At 36.4% G+C, this 22,149-nt stretch overlaps 1 protein-coding gene across 1 annotated transcript in view; it reads right to left on the bottom strand.

Moving 5' to 3' along the window:
• Positions 1 to 21,848, bottom strand: part of LOC135721728 (pyroglutamylated RF-amide peptide receptor) — a 31,514-nt gene extending 9,666 nt beyond the window's left edge. Inside the window, exons 1-7 of the mRNA XM_065244169.2 lie at positions 21,656 to 21,848; positions 19,950 to 20,939; positions 16,013 to 16,171; positions 12,774 to 12,835; positions 11,309 to 11,541; positions 8,631 to 8,728; positions 1,144 to 2,258 (exon numbers count right to left, since the gene is read on the bottom strand). Of these exons, the coding sequence (XP_065100241.1) occupies positions 1,774 to 2,258; positions 8,631 to 8,728; positions 11,309 to 11,541; positions 12,774 to 12,835; positions 16,013 to 16,171; positions 19,950 to 20,280 (1,368 nt within the window). The 5' untranslated portion in view covers positions 20,281 to 20,939; positions 21,656 to 21,848 and the 3' untranslated portion in view covers positions 1,144 to 1,773. The remainder of the gene's footprint in view (positions 1 to 1,143; positions 2,259 to 8,630; positions 8,729 to 11,308; positions 11,542 to 12,773; positions 12,836 to 16,012; positions 16,172 to 19,949; positions 20,940 to 21,655) is intronic.
• Positions 21,849 to 22,149: the final 301 nt, after the last annotated feature.

Below are 22,149 nucleotides of genomic sequence, written 5' to 3'. Positions count from 1 at the left end.
TCAACATTGCAGAAGTCTGTAATGTTGGCATAGGTTAGTTTTAAATTTTGTCCTTAATTTTGACACTAATTAATTATGATTTATGCATAAAATAATTTTTAACAGGCAAATACAAAGTTATTTATGATTGGTGAACAACAACCAGTGGATTCCCTCCTTTAAACTTAGGCCTAGTTCAAAAACTTATTTTAATACGTTTTTTCTCCAAAAAAATCCCGTCCACACATGCTCGATTTAAAAGAAATCTCTGTCCTCATGAAAATGCAAAAACACGCTATCAAGGCTGTCAAGAGCATGCCACACCAGCAGGCGGTGATATAACCCAAATCGTAAAGCCACCTTGGCCAATCAGAAACCTAACAAAAGTGACGTCGCAAGGCAAAAACCCCGGTTTTACTGTTACACGACAACACTGCATCTGGCATTTATTAAAGGGGGCATGGCATGAAAATCTGACTTTTTCCATGTTTAAGTGCTATGATGGGTCCCCAGTGCTTCTATCAACCTAGAAAGTGTGAAAAAGATCAACCCAGTAACTTAGTTTTGGTAAACCATTCTCTGCAAACATGAAAAATTAGGTCATTATAATTTGGCTCTCCTTATGATGTCATAAGGAGCTCTTATTATAATAATACCACCCCTTAATCTGCACTGTCCAACCACAGTACTGCCATTTAGTGAAGAGAAAAAGTGAGGGAGAGAAAATAATTCACAGCACAATTGAATTTCAATTTCAACAAACCACCATCATTGTGATCAGTGTTTGCACTTCATCTGCTCATTTGCATTTTAAAGGACACACCCAAAACGGCACATTTTTTGCACACACTTACAAAGTGTCAATTTTAACATGCTATAATAAATAAAAATATGGTATTTTGAGTAAAAACTTCACATATGTGCTCTGGGGACACCGAAGATTTATTTGACATCTTAAAAAACTCTTGTCCCATGGCCCCTTTAAAATCCTCAGGGGTTTGCAAAAATGTTTGGTTTGAGTGCCCTGATACTGCGTTTTCATGTGGATGAACGGCCGAACCGCGTAAAAAAGTCACAGTTGCAAAAAACCCATGTCCGTGTGATCTAGGCCTTAGATATTGGTCTAGTGCATATACAGTGATCAACAAACATTGTCTTGCTTACCTCAGTGAATCGCTCAGATCCATGTCAGTATTAAAACGTCGCTAGTTTTGCCTTGACCGAATGAGGTGTTCACACGCCGGAGACATTGTTTCCATTCATTCAATTTATATAACCTCAGCTCTTAAAGCGGCAGCGAGCCACACATTCTTCAAAGGTTTGAAAATCAGCAGCTGCAAGTCATTGATGTGCGTTCCCTGTTTGAACATCCTTATCATTATCCGTAGGGTGAATTCAGGCTGGAGAACGGGGCAGAAGGATTCTGGCGGCAAAGTCATGATGTCTTTTTAATCTGAGATTTTCACTGCCTTGATTTTCCATGTGCAAAGTTGACAGACACGCCGACTTTTGTGCCAACATTTCCAACAGAGCCTGCAGCAAAAAAATCCACTTTACGTTCTTTAAAATATTTAATATCTACCTTCAATCGTACACTTCACTCAACTAGTTAGCTGGTTTAAAAGCCAACCTCTTGAGATAGCTATCTCAACCAGTTAATTTTTAATTTATGATGATTTAAATTATTTATAATGAATATGTAATTCCTCTACATCAAATTGATGACATGAATCACTGAGCAAATCCATATGTTGAGTGATTGCTTTGCAAGTGACGGGCAGGTATCTCATACATTCACCCGTCTAGCATCACCGTCAGAGGTTGGTCAGATCCAGACGTGCTGTCAGTGTGCGGTGGGTCAATAACGCTTAAAATCATAGTACTGGAGCACTTTTTAGACGTGATGCCGGTAAACATATGGGGGAACAAGTTGGACGTAGGTCTTTCTGGCTCAGGTTCCCATGCCACTTTGCTCCATGATCTAATTCCTCCTTGTCTACTCGTCGTCTCCAGGCCCCGTCTTGGTTCCACTGACTCCACCGCAGAGACGCCGACTCGCTTGTTGCTTCTCCAGACCCGACAGGATCCCGAGCTACTGCAGAAGCAGTAACAACCTCCACCCGTGTTTCGTCTTCGGTTGAACAGAGCCAGCAAGTCTCTCTTGAAGGTGGTATTGAGGGCGGCGTAAACCAGCGGGTTGCACACCGAGTTACTGAATCCTAGGATCTGAACCACACTGACCAGGAGAAACTCAGAGTCGAGGTCAAGGTCTAGCTGACCTGTGTTCAGAGAACAGACATGCAGGTACAGATAATATAAGATGAAAGTATTCATTACATGTTTAACATAAATATTAGGGACAAAAAGAAAGTTAGGTTTATATAAAAGAGGATTTTTCTCATTTTAATGGACTTTAATGGACCCCAACACTTAACAGTTTTAATGCAGTTTAAAATTTCAGTTTCAAAGGACTTTAAACGATTCCAAACGAGGCATAAGGGTCTTATCTAGCAAAACGTTTGTCATTTTTGGCAAAAAAAATAATAATATGCACTTTTAAACCAAATCTTCTCATCTATTCTCTGGTCCAGTGACGCGCCAGCGCGACCTCACATAATACGTCATCACGTCAAGAGGTCACGGATGACGTATCGAAACTACGCCCCAGTGTTTACAAGTGTGGAGAAAGAGGAACGTTTCGACGTTGTTGTATGTCAAGTGATAATAATTAATAATTAATGTGTCAGTTTATTGTTTAAAATGCTGCACAAATGTGCGTTTCATATATGTAACATGTGACCTTTCCACAGCATTACGCAATTACATGAGGTTGCACTGGCGCGTCACATGACCACAGATAAACAAGAAGTTGTGGTTTAAAAGTGCATATTTTTGATTTTTCTTGTCAAAAATGACAATCTTTTCACTAGATAAGACCCTTATGCCTCATTTGGGATCGTTTAGTGTCCTTTGAAACTGGGATTTTAAATTGAATTAAAACTGTTGGGGTTGGGGTCCAAAAGTGTTGGGGTCCATTAAAGTTTATTAAAATGAGAAAAATCCTGGAATGTTTTCTTCAAAAAACATAATTTCTTCTCGACTGAATAAAGAAAGACATCAACATATTGAATGACATGGTGGCGAGTAAGTTATCTGGATTTGTTTTAAGAAAATGGACTAATCCTTTAATTACTTCATTAATATAGTCCACTTGAAGGAGTGAGTGAAAACGAGTAAGTGAATTCGGACGCCGTAATGCACATCTTCTGCAGAGACACAGGAATTAATTCTCATTCAGGTAATCATCCTCATAATGGATAGGTAGGAGGCTAAACATTGAATGTACATTGGTTGTACACCTGTTATTCCGGTAAATCATTTTGAACCACTGCACTCAATTATCTCCACCATTTCTCCAGATCCCACTATAAAAAGTGCACTACAAAAGGGTATAGGGGACTATTTTGGCCATATATACAATATTGCATCAACTTCCAGGATGTGAACTATCCATTTGGAAAAAGTGTGTTTGGACTATTTATAAATCATGCTACTTTTGTATTATTTCCTCTAAAGCCTTATTCACATACTGAAAAGGCTTCACGCACATTCTTTTTTTTCAGGAAGTCAAATGTTTATAAATGCTATTTTCACTGGAACTGGTTCTGCGTTTAAAGTGTTTTTCTTTTAGTGTGTGTGTGTTAATGGAGAAAGACATGCATAAGCCACTTTTCTATTTTCTTGGAAAGGAGGTGAAGAAAGGAGTATTGCAGAGATAGACAATACTATAAAGGCAGAATACTGACATCCGGGCAAGGTGGATGAAAAGACATTGTGTAACAAATGAAAAATAGTGAAATAAAGAAACCAGAGAGGAATGAAGGCATATGATGTTTTGAAATAATCATGTTTTGTTTGCCTTCAGCCTTGAGGAGTGAGTACAGTCAGCCTCTTTCACACAGTAATTCTAGTAAATTACCATGAATTTACCAGAATGAATTTACCAGTAAATACAAAAATGTGCTGTTCACACAGGCAGTGACGTTCCGTCTTTTTACCAGTAAGACATCATTCACACATTAGTATCAAAATACCGGTAAACTCGGAGAGAAAGCGGAAGTTACCTGTGGCGCGCGGCCGCGAGCTCCGTGTCGTATTTGTACACAATGGCGGGTTATGACTTAATATCGTCGGTCCGTATTTTGTTGTTTTCACATCTGTGGCAAACGGTCGCGAAGTTGCTCGTGACCAAACAACATTGCGTTAGGCGGCATCACACGGAACCTGTGTTTGCACATTAGGCTTCACCGAGGGTGTGCTAAGGACGTCGGCAATTTGGCAAATATATGGTAAGCTGTTTTAAACAACTTTGAAGAAATGTGGATGTTAACTTCAGTTGTGCTCGACTTTTAAGCAGCATGGGTGTGGAAACGAACGTAAACAGTGCGGTGGTAAACGCGTCAACGTTCTGATTGGCCCGATCTGTCAGCGCGGTCTGACGTCGTCCATTCTAAATGCCGGTGTTGTGTCGAAGTCTGTTCCCCCTATGTTCCCCCTATTTTTCCCTTCAGTGTAGTGTTTTTTATAGCGTTTTTATCACGTTATAAGTTTTATTATTTATATATTTAAAGTTTTAATGGCTACTGAGATGTATATGTGTGCATTTCTGTAATGTATCTATATTGTTCATAATGGTAAGTCAATTATTTTTACAGTATGAATCATATTATATGTATAATATATATTTATTATGTATGCAACAGGCGCGGAGCTATGGGCGGGCCTGACAGCTGGCCCGCCCAATCAGAAATGTAAAAAAATACTACTGTGTATAGTTAGACATGTATACTACTTTATGTGTTGTATTTTATCTATTGCATGTTATGTTAAAAACAGTAAAATTCTAAATAAGCCTGATAACTATTTAAAAACTATTAAAGCAGTTGAATGTTGCGTTATAATGAGAAAAATATTCCCGACGCCATGATCACTTTGAGAACTTTTTTGCAAGCAAGTGGAAAACGTATTTTGAATAACAACACGTTATAAATATGTGCTGCGCGCTTTCCTCTCAATAACATAAACACACAACAAATATGACAGCGGGGTAAAAAATAGAAAGAAAACATCTGATCACAGTGATGTTGTTTGATGTAGCGATATAGCAGCACTATAAGTCACGCCACGGAGACTGGGTAGCTTATTGCTACACTTTATACAATATAGCCTATTGCTTTTAAGCAACAAATAGCCTATCATAACAACCTATAAATTGAGACATTAATTAATTGAGACAAAATGCATTAAAAGCAGAAAGACGTGTAGGCTGCGGAAATATAGTGGGTTCACTTCAATCCACACCACAGACGTTCTTGGTTTGCTTCTTATTTATTAAATCGAGGCAATTGTTTGATCAAACATTGATTAATATTAAGATACAATTTATACAAAACGAAATTCACTTTAAAGAAAGTCTTTCTACAAAACAAACCTCGCAAAATCGCTTGCCCGACGTCCATTACGGGCTATGGCGAATTCCTGTCGGGCTACAAAAATGTATCTGCGCCTTGGCCGTCGGGCGGAGGAAAAATATTGTAATGTGTTTGCATGTAATGTGTCAGATTTAGTTAGGTAATTATGTTGTATGTAATTCGGCGTCATCTTGTTAGCCATTACTATCCTCACTAACAAGTGAAACTGTCAGGAAATGAAGTGAAAGCATTAAATCCATTATTCCTTTCGTTCACGTCTGATATGCGCGCTCCTCGGCTCCGCTCTTCACGAGTAGGCTTGCTCTTGTGCTCTTCAAAAAGTATATTAAATGTTTCTTTATTTGTCATTTCGTTTAACCTCAGAGTCTAACATTATTCTAGCAATTCCCTTTTCTTTTTTTATTTAGTAAGTTAACTTAAATATGTGAGAACGAAAATATATTTTTAGTGATTTGCATGAAGAGAATATGATGTTAGAAGCTTCATTTTAAGCATTTAGTAGCCGTATTTATTTAAACACTTTAATAGGCTATTTAAAAAAGTATACGTTTTTTTTTGGGTTCATTTATATTTCCTGTCTGTCACTGTGTGCAGGTTCTTTTTTGTAGGCTATGACCAAAAAGGCTTAATAAACGTCACGTTGCATTACAATTTAAAGTATCAATAATGTCAAAAATGTGACGTGCAGTTCGGGTGTGTGTGTATGCTGTTTAAATTAGTGTTCTGAAGTTTTGACGAATTTTATAGACTTGTTATAGTTTTTTATTCAAAAGTGACACCCATAGATTCAGGCCCACCCGGACTTAATCCATGCCCACCCATATGTCACGTTCTGCATCCGCCACTGGTATGCAAACATTAAATTTAAAAAACAACCAGTAAAGGGAAAAAAAAAGAAAAAGACAGGCTATATTTTAAAAGAAATACCCTAATAGAAAACTGTCAAATGTATGAAATATTTAATAAATTGTATTATAAAATACATGATATTATTGCCTTTTAGTATAACCAATTCAAATCTTTAATCTTTCTAAATGTAACGTGATGAAAACGCTATAAAACCACTACACTAAAGGGAAACATAGGGGGAACTGAGTCCGACACAACACCGGTAATCCTATATTTTCGTTCACACATAGCGCTTACCAGTAAATTACTGGTATTACAACCTGTCTTACTGGTAAATTGGGAGCACTGATTTACCGGAAAGGTTCTGTTCACATATGGCATGTTAACTGCAATTTACCAGTAAATTACCAGTAAAGACTGTATGTGTGAAAGGGACTATTGTCACCAAAAGAAGAGAACCAATGTATTTACTCTTAACTGGCACTAAATGTGATCATGTGTGTGAAATCCAGGCTAAAGTCTGTTGGTACTTGTTGGTACTAGGGCTGGGCGGTATGACGGTATATTCCGTTACCGCAGAATAAAATGTCAGACGTAACAGATTTTTCTATTCCGTCTATTCCGCGGAATGCAAATAAGTGGGCGTGGCTAACTCTGCCCTCACGCATGTTAGACTTAGTGTGACGGAGAAACATGTAAAATAATTCACTCATAAAAAATAAACGTAAACTTTAAAAGTAAAGTTATTTCTGTAATTTTTATAATGACTGCCAGTGAATCCACCGCGGGTCCCGCAGCGAGACTCTCGCTCGTCGCTCTTTTTTTCTCTCTCTGCTCATGCTGCAGCCAGCCGGCCGGTCTCTCGCGTGCAGAGGTCTCTCTAGGCGTGCAACGAGCTGCATTGCCAAATAAAGGGTTCTTCTCGAACATAATGCTAATAGTTGTAAAGTTTTATCAACTTTAAGCAAGCTAAGACAAAACTTGCGTTTATATCAGTGACACGTGCGCTGCTGAAACGATGTAGTTTGACGCGCCATTTGCTTATACAAACATATTTGATCTGAAATACGAGAAAGAGATGCAAATGTTAAGGTCTAATAGAAAGTAAAGGGTGTCAAGACCTTAAAACAGACTTCATGATCATCATATCATAGCACCTGTCATTTTTATAATATCTAGAGCTTCTTCTCTCATATAGGCTATAGGTATTCATCCTGTCTGTAGGTTTTTGCATATATTTATACCTGTTCATTTAACATATTGCCTATTTTAATGTAATGTATGCATAAATACAAAATACAATGAAGGCATACTATAGCTTCAACGGTCTATGAAATGAATAACTCAATTATAAACAAGATTCTGTCTTATCAAGACTTAATCTGTTGTTATCTTCTGGGTATTTTCACTTCAACATTATTAACTTTAAATTGCTCATAATTTAAAACTGTGGTGAGCATTTATTTAAAAGCTAGTGAGTGGCAAATTTCTGTACATTTTTATAATAAAAAAACAATATAAACTGAAAAACATTTATACCGTGAAATATACCGTTCCGTGAAATAAAATGACTCATTCCGTGGAATAGATTTTTGGTCATTCCGCCCACCCCTAGTTGGTACCATACACTTGTTGGTACCATATGCACCTCTGAGGTACTCTGAGGTAAAATGAACTTTTTAGGTGTACTTTCTGCTACAGACCTTTTTTTCTGACCTTGTAACATTTTTATAAGAAATCCCCCGGTCACAACTGTTTCGATTCTCTGAACTCATTTATAAATCATATTGCATGGATGAAATATTGGAGACACTTCAACTATCCTCAAATCGCTACTGTATCGTTGAGACGTTGACGTAATAGTAACCATAGCAACGTTTTGCTGTTAGACAGCTGTAAAAGCTAGAAAATGGATGACAAGCTCTGCAATGTTAGTTTGCTTATTTTAACCAACGACTAGAGGTGAATAATCATCTTAGCAGAGGTGTTATTAAGTCTATTAAGGGTCAATGTAGAAGCAGAAAGATGAGCTAAAAAACAGCATAGTTTAAATGAACTGTCCAGAAGAGGGATTAAAATATCACAAGGAAAGAAATGAGGATAAATTCATGACGAGGATTTTCAGCAATAATGTATAGACCTTTACTCAAGGTTAAGAATAAAAAACTATAATGAAAATGTCCTCATAAAAACTACAAATAGACGTCTGCTAATGTTCACAATCTGGAAATGCGTAAAGAACAGAAACGGAAGGACAACATACGGCACAATAGTTGAGAGGAGAGAACGGCACAAAATGTTTCACGTTACCATAGTCGAGCAGCAGAGAGACCAGATGGAAAGGAGCCCAGCAGGCGGCAAAGAGCAGAACCACAGTGGCCATCATTCTTATAGCGCGTTTCTTTCTCCTGAGAACAAGAGGCATTCTTTCAGTAATACACGGTGTCAATGACAGCACTACCACCGAACATGAGTGTCAATCAAAGAGCAATTGAGTTCTTAAAATCATCATACCTGAGAGCAACTATACATAATTTCAGGATGTCAAATGAAAGCACAATAACTGAACACTTCGTATGTACTGGGAAAGACATGTTATCAGAATCTGATTATAATCACGGGGTTGGCATGTCACACTGTTGGTCCAGTCTTGTAATTCACTTCTATTATTTATTGTTTGAATCTATTCCACCACATACATTTTCTCACATTATATAACAAAACACTGTAAAAACAAACAGTGCTAAATAGCACTAAAAGTGGTTCACTGGCTCGTAACAATAGGGGAACCATTTTAAGTGCCATATGTAGCACCTATGTAGCACCTGTATTGAACCATATTTTGCTATATAGAACCATATCTGGTGCAATAGTGGTGCTATATCACGCCCGTATGGTTCTTCATAGGTGCTTTACAGGGGCTATATAGCACTAAAAATAGTTCCCCTATGAGCTTTTAGTGCTTTTTGTGGTAGGACAATTCTAAGGGCCCACGCACTATTGATCCCCCAAAGATCATTTTTATTAGTAGTAACATGGGTGTGGAATGAGGGCCCAACCTCATATTCTATCATAGAGCCCAAAATTTGCTGCCTTAATTTTTTTATCAATTCAGATTTACAAGTCATTTTAACTTAAAGGAGCACGCCCACATTTTGGGAATTTAGCTTATTCACCGTATCCCCCAGAGTTGGAAAAGTCCATACATACATTTTTCTTCCCTGTGCGTGCCGTAACTCTGTCTGACGCACCCCTGCTAGCCTAGCTTAGCACAAAGACTGGAAGTGAATGGCTCCAGCTAGCATACTGCTCCCAATAAGTGACAAAATAACTCAAACATTTTCCTATTTATATGTTGTGATTTGTATAGTCACACCGTGTACAAATAACAAGGTCATATGAGACACAGCAATCTTTTAACCATATACATACAGGGAACTATATTCTCAGATAACAAAAGCAATGCTACTTGGGCGGAGTGATTTGCTTGCAGCACCCTGGTGAGTAGTAGAGAGTTCGCTCAGAGTCACTCTGCTCCTGCTTCGCCTTCTGAGAATATAGTTCCCAGTATGTATACGGTTAAAAGATGGCTGTGTCTCATATGACCTTGTTATTTGTACACGGTGTGACTATACAAATCATGTTTGTGTTATTTTGTCACTTATAGGGAGCAGTATGCTAGCTGTCATTTACTTCCAGTCTTTGTGCTAAGCGAAGCTAGCGGTGGGTGCGTAGGACAGAGTTACTGCACGCACGGAGATGAAAAAGGTATGTATGGACTTATCTATATGGTGAATAAGCTAAATTCCCAAAATGTGTGTGTGTTCCTTTAATATTATTTATCTTGACAAGAGATGAGTTGCTACAAATAATAAAATGAAGTTGAAATATGATAAGTTATAACAACTAATCTCTGGTCAAGATACCTAATCTTAAGTATTTTAAATATTTAAATAACTTTTATTGGCAGGTGCACAACAAAGCTTTTACGCCAGTGGCCAACATACGTTTCAGGGCTCGCAAAATCGCTAACCCGACGTCCCGGGGCTATTATGCTTTGCAGTCGGGCTATCAAAATGCATCCCCGCCCTGCCCGTCGGGCTATCTTGACTTATAGGAAGGAAAAAATATATTTAAATACTTATGCATTCTCTCAAAGATTTGGATGGGTAATTGTGGTGTATGAAATTCAGGCATTGGGTATTTAAACTGCGTTTGAGCGCGCTTGAGTTTTACTTTCACTTTCACGATTGCGCGAAGCCGCAGTAAAGGAAGTCATTTTCTTACCTGTGACTTCAGTTAATATTTCAGATTCAGAATCTGAAGTTTATAGATATTTCACTTTGGTTAGAAGAAAAATTTGTACTGATGATTGATATGTACTAAAAATGTATATGTATTATTTGTGTTTTGATAGATGTTTTGTCTTAATATTCTACATTAAAAGTAATTTATCTTTTATTCGGGCTACTTGCATTTATTTCTGGCTACCAAAAACTTTAGAGTGCCTGCCCGAAGGGCTACCAGGGATTTTGAAATTTTGCAAGCCCTGGTTATCAATTGTTTTCAATGGAAGCGCAGCGTTTTTCTAACAAGCCAGCAGCTAGTGTTTTATTCTCACTGAAAGCCAGCGCTCGGCAGTTTTTCCACGTTCAGCGCTAAGTGTTGAAAATTATTTAAATTTGGGTGAAGAGCTTAGCTCTTCAACGTCAGTGTCCGTTCTCACATATGGCCGTCCAATCACAGTGAAGGAGTGGTGGGACAAATATCACAACAACCAGCTGGCGTAACGACTGATAAACTAAGCAATAACTAAGTAAAGTATGACAGAAAACAAAGCACTCAGCTGAAGAAAGCTTGCAGTCACCTGAAATAAAGCTGGCATTAGGGATCCGCCAGGTGTTTTCAGCCAACTTTGGTTGTGGACACCCCCTTAGTGTAGAGGTGAACCCTGGTGACCAGCAAACTGCATATTTTCTTCAACTTACCTGGTAATCTTGTTGATTTCAGATCCTGGAAGTGTTTGAAACATGACGTCATGAACTTTGTGCTTGCCCCACAGCTCTTTAATAATCTTCCAGTACAAGATGCCCATGGTCACCATGGGGGCCAGGAAAACCAGAACTGACAGACAAGTAGTGTAAGCCCTCCTCTGCTGCTGGCTTGGCCATACTTCCAAACAACAGGTGTGGTGGACATCAAACAAAAAGTCATATTTAACCTGAAACGTAAAACATTACAGGATAAGTTAACTTAACTGAAATTCAGTCATTATTTATTTAGTTTGGGTTTGTTAAAAAAGTAAAACTGAAATATAGTGGCAGGAAAAAGTATGTGAACCCCTGGGAATGAATTGGTTTTCTACAGTGATTTGTAACAGTTTATTTATTTAAGTTTTAAAAAAAGAAAAAAAATAGAATTTTGTGTGTGTTGTCAGCTTATGGACATTGTGTTTGTCTATTGTTGTGACCTAGATGAGGATCATATCACATTTTATGGCAAATCACTATAGAAAACCAGTTCATTCCTAGGGGTTCACATACTTTTTCTTGCCACTGTATACCACTTTTAATAATATGTTCAGTATAAACACTGAAAAAATACAATCTATGGAAGTTTGTTTTTCCTCAAATATCCAAGTATGTTAATGAATCATGTCATTCGATATGTTTTATATTCATCATTTCCAAAATGAATTTTGAGTCACCCGTTTTTGGTTTTCATGATAGGTACAGAAAAGCTTTTGATCTTTGATATGATGTTTATCTGCTCCCTAAAACAGCATGCCATTAATGATCATTTGAGTCTGGACAAAGAATGATTGAATGCATGACCTCAAAAGAGTTCAGATATAGCCTAAAAGCTGCACGCACAAGGACAATAAACAAACACTTTCTCCTCACGAACATGATAAGAGGCCATTGACATTTCCATCATTAAACATCTCAGTCTCAATAGAAGGCCCAAATAGTTGCTTTTATCACCCCCATAGTCCAATTTAATATCTAATAGAGTTTTTCATTAAAACGTGTCTTTATTGTTGGCTGTAACCGCTGGGTGTGAGCATCAATGAGTTAAGGAGTAAAGATTTGCTTTTACCCATATTTAAACTATCAGCATGTTTCCTTGTTTTCTTTTTTGTTTAAATTTAAAAATCATTGAAAGCAAATGAGGGCATTTTTTTTTCCATTCTCTAAAATTTTCTGACTACTATTTGTTGTCACTAAACCCTGCGCACAAATGTTTATGGCCAAGTGTCCACTTATTGTGACAGGCAATGACTTGAGCTTTGTCTGCCGAATAGCATGCCTATTAGGGAGGTGAGTGTGAATAATCTTTAAATTATATTTGTCATATCGTGCTCAGTATAATGGTTGTGATAGGTGCTATGACAGCTAGTGGCACAATGTAAAGGTAGTGATTTTGTTGTTTTGTATAACACTGAATAATTACCTCCACTTTCTGGACAAACAACATGGGAGCTGCAATTACGAGAGCAACCATCCAGACACCTACTGTAAAGAGAAAACAGACATACACTTAGACAACTTAGACATAATATTTGTTCTTTTACAGAAATTTAAAACCACTAAGTCTGAGAAGGCTTAGCTTTTATGGATAATATAAACCCCTGTCAAGGTTGTAAACAAGACTGAAAAAGTGTTGATGCAACTCTGTGCTTGGCTTGAATATAAGCATTGTGTAACTTGCTGTTTATTTATGTTGCAGTTTTAATTATTGACTGACTTTTAATAACTTATTTAGGTAGGAGCATGTAGTTTTTATCAGTCTGAAAACAAACTGGATTTGCTGTTTTAGAGAATTTTAATAAATGCCTAATTTCTTAGTAGCAATCAGGGTTATAACTCAAAAATGTGTGTACCTCTAATTTGGGTATATTTTTCATATATTTTTAACAATATTAAGCATCAATGCTATTATTTTCCCATTACAAAATTATCAAAAAGAAGGTTTACATTACATACAACCCTGGAATTCAGCCGTCCAATGTTGTAAAGTTGCTCTTTCTACTCATTCCCTGCTATAAAAAAGCTGCCCGGCACCGTTTGTTGTGATTTTCACAAAAGTTTCACAAAATGCTTCTTGTAAAAATATATAAACATTCAAATATATCAAATGAAAGAATCATCTGCTTTCAAACAAACAAACAAAACGGGACAAAAAAATGTATTCTTTCTTCATTTGTTCTCTTTTATAACCTCTTAAATGCGGGGTGCATGATTGTTGAGAAAAACTTTGGAAAAGTAAGTCGGGCTGACTACCAAAACACACTTGTAGCCAATCAGCAGTATGGGGCGTGTCTACTAACGGACATCTTTGACTGGGTTGCGTATGTGTGGGATGGGTCTATCCTATCTTCATTTGTTCTCTTTTTATAACCTCTTAAAGGCGGGGTGCATGATTTTTGAAAAACATTTTGGAAATGGGAGTCGGGCTGACTACCAAAACACACTTGTAGCCAATCAGCAGTAAGGGTCGTGTCTACTAACCGACATTGTTGACTGGGTTGCACATGTGTGGGGCGGGTCTATCAAAAGAAGGTCCAAGGGGCGTGTTTGTTTAAGTGATTTTAAATGTCAACATTGGCTTTCAGAGATCATGCACCCCGCCTTTAAAATAACCAATTTTGTGCTAAAAGCTAAATAATTGAATCTTTGAATTTTGTTAGATTTGATCAAAATATACCTAAAGATCAAAATATACATAGTTTAAAATGTTGTTGATTCGTTTTTGCTTCAGTTGTTTATAAATTGTGTAAGAGCACCAACTAGTTGATAATAGAGGAATTACAGATTAGCTTAAAAACTCGTCAGGGAAGAGTCATTGGCAAGGAAATGTTTTCTCTTAATTGAAAATTAGCATGAAAATTACCTCAAATATAAATTAATTTAATATTTTTAACTTTAATAAGATTAAACTAGGGATGGGCATGATTAATCGACGATCGATAATTGATCGTTAAGAATTTAGTCAATGAAGTTAATTTGTTATTGATTAATCAAATACTTTTTTTTATCTAATGCAGGTTGCGTTGCCTAGCGTAGCGTGTGTCTTGAAGCAATTAAATGAATTTCACTGTGTGGCAGCAATTCAACATTTTACCACCAGGGTGCAATATTTGACGCCATACTCCGTTATCTGTGACCTTCCGTTAAAAAAATAATCATGAAGAGGTCATGATTTTTTGGAACAAATGAGGTCTCTGTTTAAGAATGAGGCTCGCAGCTGCAGGTTCCGCTGCTTTAGAACACCGCATATTCAAGCGCATTTATGTTCCGTTTGTCTAACTAAATGTAGTTCAACTGTTTGCCACAAGTTGATCTTGTAATAAAGGTTTCATGGAGAAAAACACGCTGTATTTTTGTATTCAACATTTTTGAATTATAAAAGTTAAATAATAACTTTTTTATTATAAAAATATTAACGATTAATCGATAGTCGATCGTTAATTCTCCCGACAATCGACTAAAAAATTTTAATCAAATGCCCATCCCTAGATTAAACAATCAAGACCTTTGTGTGTCCTTTAAAATAATACAGTTTAATTGTGTAATATCCCTTATTTTATGCGTCCAAACAACAAAGACTGTCATTGAAAACTGCAAAATACTGTGCAGTGCCTGGTTGTAGAAGATCACAGTCACGACATAACCTTCCCTCGGAATCTGATATTAGGAATCAATGGTTGAAGTTTATTTTTAAAGAAGTTCCAGCTCACGTGGGTAAAACATTGACAAGCCGCGATTTAAATTCTGATGCGCGCTTACCATGTTGTTAACGGTCATTTCTAGGCACATAGTGTTTAAAGATTTGTCGTTTGCTAAATTGCTACTTTACCCATACGCATTGTTATTTATGTGCATTATGTCTTGTGCATAGAACATCTTGTGTCTCGAACATATATGGGTTAATCCAGCTGCCATTTTTTCACATCGGAAGTTTTTAAAACAGTTACCCACATTTTTAGACAAATGACTGAAAGCTAGTTTACTATGAAAACCTGTTATCCAATCATTTCAGTTGGTGTTTACTTCCAAGTATTTTTAATATTAATTCTTGTATTTGATGTTTCTGAATGTAAAAACCATGCGAACAACGTAAGCAGGACTCAGACAACAGTATAAAACAATAAAAACGCTTGATTCACTGCACCTTTGAAAGTTAAAGGCGGGGTGCATTAATTCTGAAAGGCAATGTTGACATTTGAAATCATATAAACAAACACGCCCCTACCCCAATAGAGCCTGGACCTTCTTCTAGACCCGCCCCACACATGCAACCCTGGCAACTATGTCGGTTAGTAGACATGCCCCTTACTGCTGATTGGCTACAAGTGTGTTTTGGTCCTCGGGCCCAACTTTCTTTTCCAAAGTGTTTTTGAAAAATTGTGCACCCCACCTTTAATAGATGAAAGAGTACAAGGTATCATATTTGTTTACCAAATATTGGTTGAAACAGCAAACCAAAATGCTATAAACGTTAAATAATAACTTAACATGAGATGTACTCTACTACATATAGATCACTTTTCGTGTTGTTAGGTCTAGTTCAAGACTTTTCTAGTCCAAGTGTCTATTCCAGTATAAACTGCAATCTGTATCACATTTTACATCATATTTTATAACCATCTAAATTCTCTGTCTGATTACTTCTCGGTCTCTATTACTCACCCAGCATCTTGAAGGCATGGCAAAGAAAGTAGCTGTTGCGCACATGCAGGGGATAAAGGATACCCTGGAAACGTTCTACAGCGATACATGTCATGGTGAGCATGCTTGTTGCAATGGCTGTCACTTGAAGGAATGGTATTAACTTGCAAAGAAAATCCCCTGTAGATAAAAAAAAATGTACGTATATAAATGAACTAATTCCTGTTTTTCATTTCACTGATCCTGCATAATTTCACATGTATCTAACAGCATCGGTCTGTGATTCACACTGGACATGACTTTACATCAAATAGACTGATCAATATACAAAAGGTCAGTGGCTCTTGTAAAAGACTAAAACATAACATTATATTCATACGTGCTAGGTGAATATGCATACGAATGCAAATATTAAGCAAAATAAACGGCACCTAGATACTTTTCACTTTTTCTAAGTTTTGATGACCTTGGAAGAATTTACAGTGATATTTAGATACAGTATTTCAATATACGCTGCAAACAAAAGAACTAAATTTAGACAAATGTTCCTGCAAAAGCTTTTACACTCTTGGTTCTTAAAGTCGGAATGGAATTGAAATGAAAAACTGTCATTTTTGGGGGGTTGGGGGTTGTGCTATTTTTTACAAATGACTTATTTGTGAGATTCATAAATAGTGAATCCTCAATCTTCAATCAAAAACGCAAATTTCCTACCCTCCTTGAAACAATCTATCTGGACATCTGGTCGTATGGTATGGCAGGTGGGCGGGGTCACAGCAATTAGCAACATGACCCAACTTCAAACGATCCAATCAATTCTCAATTAACAAATTCAAGTCCAGCCCTACCTTTTTTTTTTCATTTTAGAAGCTGTTTTACTTCACAGGGAAAATAATACAATTGCTACTTCCGTTTTATGGTGACCACCAGACCACTTTGTGCCGTTTAGATACAAAACTGTACTTTTTGAAAAGGTACCACCCCAGTGACAACTTTTGTACCTTCATGTACGTTTTTTTTCTGAGAATGCCTGGTCATCCCGAACAGTAATGCTCCCTATTGTACAAAAAGCTTCCAGGTACTGTAGGTTATTTGGTTTCCCAGCATGCTCTGCACAATTGACTTCAACTCACACGGTCACTCAATGGTGATGACGTCTGGATTTACTTACGTCACTGACATCAACTGCTCAAAAACTGCAAGCTGTCTATAAAGATGTATCAGGGTATAGATATACAAACATATAATGGATAACAGATTGTTTTGTGGATGTGGGTCGGTGGCTATTTTAGTTCGGGAAAGTATTTTTATATTAATGTATTACCTCCTATGGCATCTGATAACTCATTTAATTGTGAAATACAACTTCAAAATAATTAAAGGTGACTTGTTTAGTGTCTACATGATGAAATTGCTTTTATATACGTTTTCAACTGAAAGCATATCCTCAAAAATAGATTTCACTGAACACAAGGCACACAATGTGCCAACCCATCCATTTTATGATTGCTGCACACCATTGTAAGTATTCAGACAGTTACCCCCTGAATAATGTAGTTTTAAAGCAACCTGAATATTACTCTACAGCAACACAGGCAATAGCTTATTAATGTTAATTATTTTCAAATATGTTTAGAACCATAATCAATACAATACCAGGCTTATTTACAATATACAACCAGGGCTTATTTACAATTCAGCAGCAGCTTTCACCAGGGTACAAGACCTCTTATTTCATAGTGACCACACATCTCATTAAAAGCTACTTGGAAATGTAAAGTGGATGTAACATTGTTGGAAATAACAACGGGGATAAAGGGACTTAAGAGAAATCAAAACCAAACTAAGAAAAGTGTCCTTATGGTCTTTGTGAAGGTTTTTCTGCTCACAATGTGTTGTTACAAGCACAAAAGACGTATTTTAATTGAATACTCTATTGTAGACATGGTGTATACATTATAGGATGTTGTGATTATCAAACAACTTTAATATAATTCATGTCAAAGGCCAAACTGAACTGTGTGAACATATTGTCGATGTTAATGTTATGGTGATGATGATAATTCATATCATGACTACAATTACAAATTTTTTTTCTCCAGACAGTACTATAGCATTCGCTTGCTAGACTTGCACATCACTAGTCCCTCTTTAAAATTAGGCAACCTTCCTGAAGTGTCAGGAGTTTTCCTGTAGCTTAGTTGGTAGAATATTACATTAGCAGCACAAAAGGTCGTAGGTTCGATTTACAAATGCCACACATACTAAAAAATGAACAGCTTGAATGCACTGCAAGTAGTTTAGGATAAATGCAAATGCATAAATGTAGATGTCAATGTGTTTGTTTCCTTCTTTCTACAAGTGGCGGCCGGTAAATTCTTTTTCGAGGGGAACAAATTCAAAATATGTATAACGATTAATCGTGATTAATCTATGGCAGAATAAAAGTTTTTGTTTACATCTTATATGTGTGTGAACTGTGAATAATAATTATGTATATATAAATATGCACACATGCATGTATAATTTTAAGAAAGAATATATATTTATATATAAAGTATTTATATTTATATATAATATAAATGATACATAAATATACTAATGTATGTGGGTGATTCTTACAAAATCCAGATGTAGGTGTCCAGCATCAGAATTTTTTAAAAAGCCCTTAAAGCCAATTTTTTTTTCTTTTGCACATAAGATTAAGGTCTGAACTTACTATAACCATTATTTTTGGAGGATTTAAAAATATTTCCATAGAATTATTTTAATTTTTTAGATTATCAAAAGTTATCATTACCGCAACATGATATTACATTAAATATATGCATTTACAAACTCGGTAATGAGAACTAAAAAGTTTCAACTTATATCTGGAGAGAAAAAATAAAAACTGCTTACCTGGCAGCCATCCTGTGTGTCACAGTCAATTATGTCCCTTCCAACAATTTTTTTTTTGAAAATGTTAGTTCCTTGAGGGCTTAAATAATGATTGAAAATGTTGCGGAGGATGAGAAAATTGGTCTTGGACACATTTATATTCCTTATTATTGTCTCTACATTTACCAATGATCACCAAATACCACATGTTTCTTTACTGTAAATGTTTATAGTATAACATGCACTGATGTGTTTTATTTTTTTGATTTTTTTTATTATAAATATTTCCATGTCAAAGAACCCAAATCTAGTCATGGACACGTTGCGGTAATGAAAATGTTCCCCTTAAATGTGGAAAAAACAACATTGGTTTGTATAATGTCATTTGAAATCATGTGCAAAATATTACATGAAGAGATGTTTTTAACTGTATGCTTCTTATTTTGATACCCTTACTTTGCATTTACTTTTTTTATCAAAACGTTTCATGACACCTCATAAGTCTAATTTCGCGAGACTCACCCATATACACACGTAAACATTTCTTAAATATATACATGCATGTGTGTGTATTTATCTATAAGAAGTTATTATACACAGTTCACACAAATATATGATGTAAACAAAAACTTTTATTCTGCTATAGATTAATCGCGATTAATCGCCATGCATCCCTAGTTCAGAATGTCATGTGTGTTGCTCGTCATTTCAAAATATGCGTTTGTTGCATCATGCAAAACACGTGCATCATGTGTCTTGTCAAAAAATGTGCCTGCTGCACAAGCGTCAAAAGGATTTATGAAAAAAAAGATACTCACGTACACAAAAAACGAGGATCTGGCAAACACAAGTGTCTCTTTTAATATAAACCCCTTCTGCAGCAGCAGGCTCATATTTTGACATCACGCGTGATGCACATTGTGGTCACGTGACACGCCGAACACATATTTGTCACATGTTGTGATGAGCTTCGCATTGTGCACACTAGAAAAAGAAGTCACCGGCCACCACTGCTTTCTACAGTTAACCTAATGTAAACTGGATCCTGTGACCGTGTATAAATAAAAAGACTACTTGCCTGCCAACCAGTTGCTAAAGAAGTGCTGTAAGAGTGTTGCAGGAACACATACAATCGAGATGAGTAGATCACTGAGCGCCAGAGAGCAAATGAAGAAAGTGCTAGGAGACTGCAGAGCCTTCCTACGACATAAAAGGACCAGCACAGATCCGTTTCCAACCACCGCAAGCCCAAAGATGAGCACATACAGCAGACCAAAGACAGGAAGAAGAGCGCTTGGAAGTCTGGGCACTGCCACCAACGGTGGGATTGAGTATTTCTGTATAAACTGCCAGCGAGAGAGGTTGGAAGCTTCCAGCATGAGATCCAGGAGTTTGGAGGTCAGATTCATTGTCAGGAAAAGTCAACGTCTCCGGTTGTACGATTAAGGACTCCAGTATGTAGCAGAAGGAGTTTATGTCGTCTTCAGTTTCATTGGTGCTCTTACAATTTTATCGCCATCTTGAGCAGAGGCTTTGTGTCAGACTTCATGTCTGATAACATTTACAGCTTACGTTATCATACAGTTGATAAACAATGCAGTCTGCTCTTCGCTGAGAACATTAAATTACTAGTTGTGTCTACTTTTACAGATCTGTTTCTCTTTGGGAATGATGGCTCATGGGGATTTTTATCAAAGATTTTTCTTGTTTAGGCTTCGATAAAAAAATCTGATTCAATTCCGGCATCTCTTTCCTATTATGGAGGTACTCGAAGAACATTGATTTTGAGCCAATTGGGGCAAGCCATCTTATTTATTGACAGGCTGCTTCTATACTTGATTCAAATCACTTTAATGGAAAGTTGTGTGACCTTTGTTATAATGATGACCCGCTGGTCACTCTATATGATGAGGATGTCTTTCATACCCAGCAGGTCTCATATCACATTGTTGACTCTTTTTTGTGTGCTCACCATGTTATCCTCCAAGTCTACTGTAAGTCCATATTTATCTTGTTTGCTCCGTATTAAGTTGAGCCGAGTCAATATGCCTTGTGAGCTTGCAGTATGCTGCTGACAAATAAAGAAAGAGGGCATTCATTAAAGATGTTTTCAGATGCTTTAAATTATTATTTCATAATGTAAAATGAATATAATATTATTTTACATATACATGGGTAGCCCTGTCTTTGAAATTCAAGTGAAAAAATCTAATTTAATTAAGGAGCATCGAATTTTTTATTTTTACCTTGCTTTTACATGACCTTACTCAGTCAATATTAAACATATTAAGGTTATATTTGCAATTAATGTTATATATTGTAATGATGTAATGAGGGAAAAAACGACTTTGGCTATTTTAACTGTGCATGGTTACAAATTCTGTAAAAGAACCCGTGTAAAAGTTAACAACAGTTGTATTGCACTCGTTTAATAATAACATCATCATGGCGAAACTGTAGTTAGAGACGGTGGTAGATTTGTGGTATTGTTTTACTACAAATGCCATAGGTAAACGGTTGTTACTGTAATATAACCATGATAAGTAAACTTCTCGAACACACTTCACATTTTTGCCCTTAAAACAAAGCTATTATTTCATAGTGGTACGTTACTTAAAAGCATTAATAAAAATACGTTATTAAATCGTCGAATCTAAATATTTGAAATACACAATAAACACACATATTAACAAATAATTCACAACTTAATATTCGCGTTTTTTTATCTTGCGTTTTAGAGAGAATCACAATTCGTGTTGATCAGATAAATAAGACTTAACTTACCGTAATCTGGTCCCGTGATTTGTTTTTCCTTCAAAGTTTCTCGCGTTTTAAACTTGTTCCTTTACCCATCACTTCTGACCAGAGACAACTGAAAGATAAGAAACTGTCCGCTGTCTCTTATCACCTGAAAACTTGGACCCTCCCATTTGTTTGTAGTTTGCTGACATCACGAAGTCCCTTTGCTAAAGACACGTGCTACTGACGGCAATATTGAATAGCCTGGACATCTTATTTTATGTCATTTGACTCTCGTCGTATAACAACATCAGAGCAATATTTGTTTGAATCGGAAAGACTCGTCCAGGCTGAGAGACTGAAAGAACATTGCTTTTAAAATTGAGTAAATTAAACAGATTTTTATTCAAAACAATAAACGAACAGTTTAGTCTATCTAATTATGATAAATAGATGAATAATCTTTGAATCTGTAAAGATTACAATCTTAAAAAATTGAGATGTTTTGTACTTTGATTAACAAGTTATACATATTGTAA

Source organism: Paramisgurnus dabryanus, chromosome 18, assembly GCF_030506205.2.
Source record: "Paramisgurnus dabryanus chromosome 18, PD_genome_1.1, whole genome shotgun sequence".
Taxonomy (NCBI): Eukaryota; Metazoa; Chordata; class Actinopteri; order Cypriniformes; family Cobitidae; genus Paramisgurnus; species Paramisgurnus dabryanus.
This window is presented reverse-complemented; position numbering and strand designations above follow the sequence as displayed.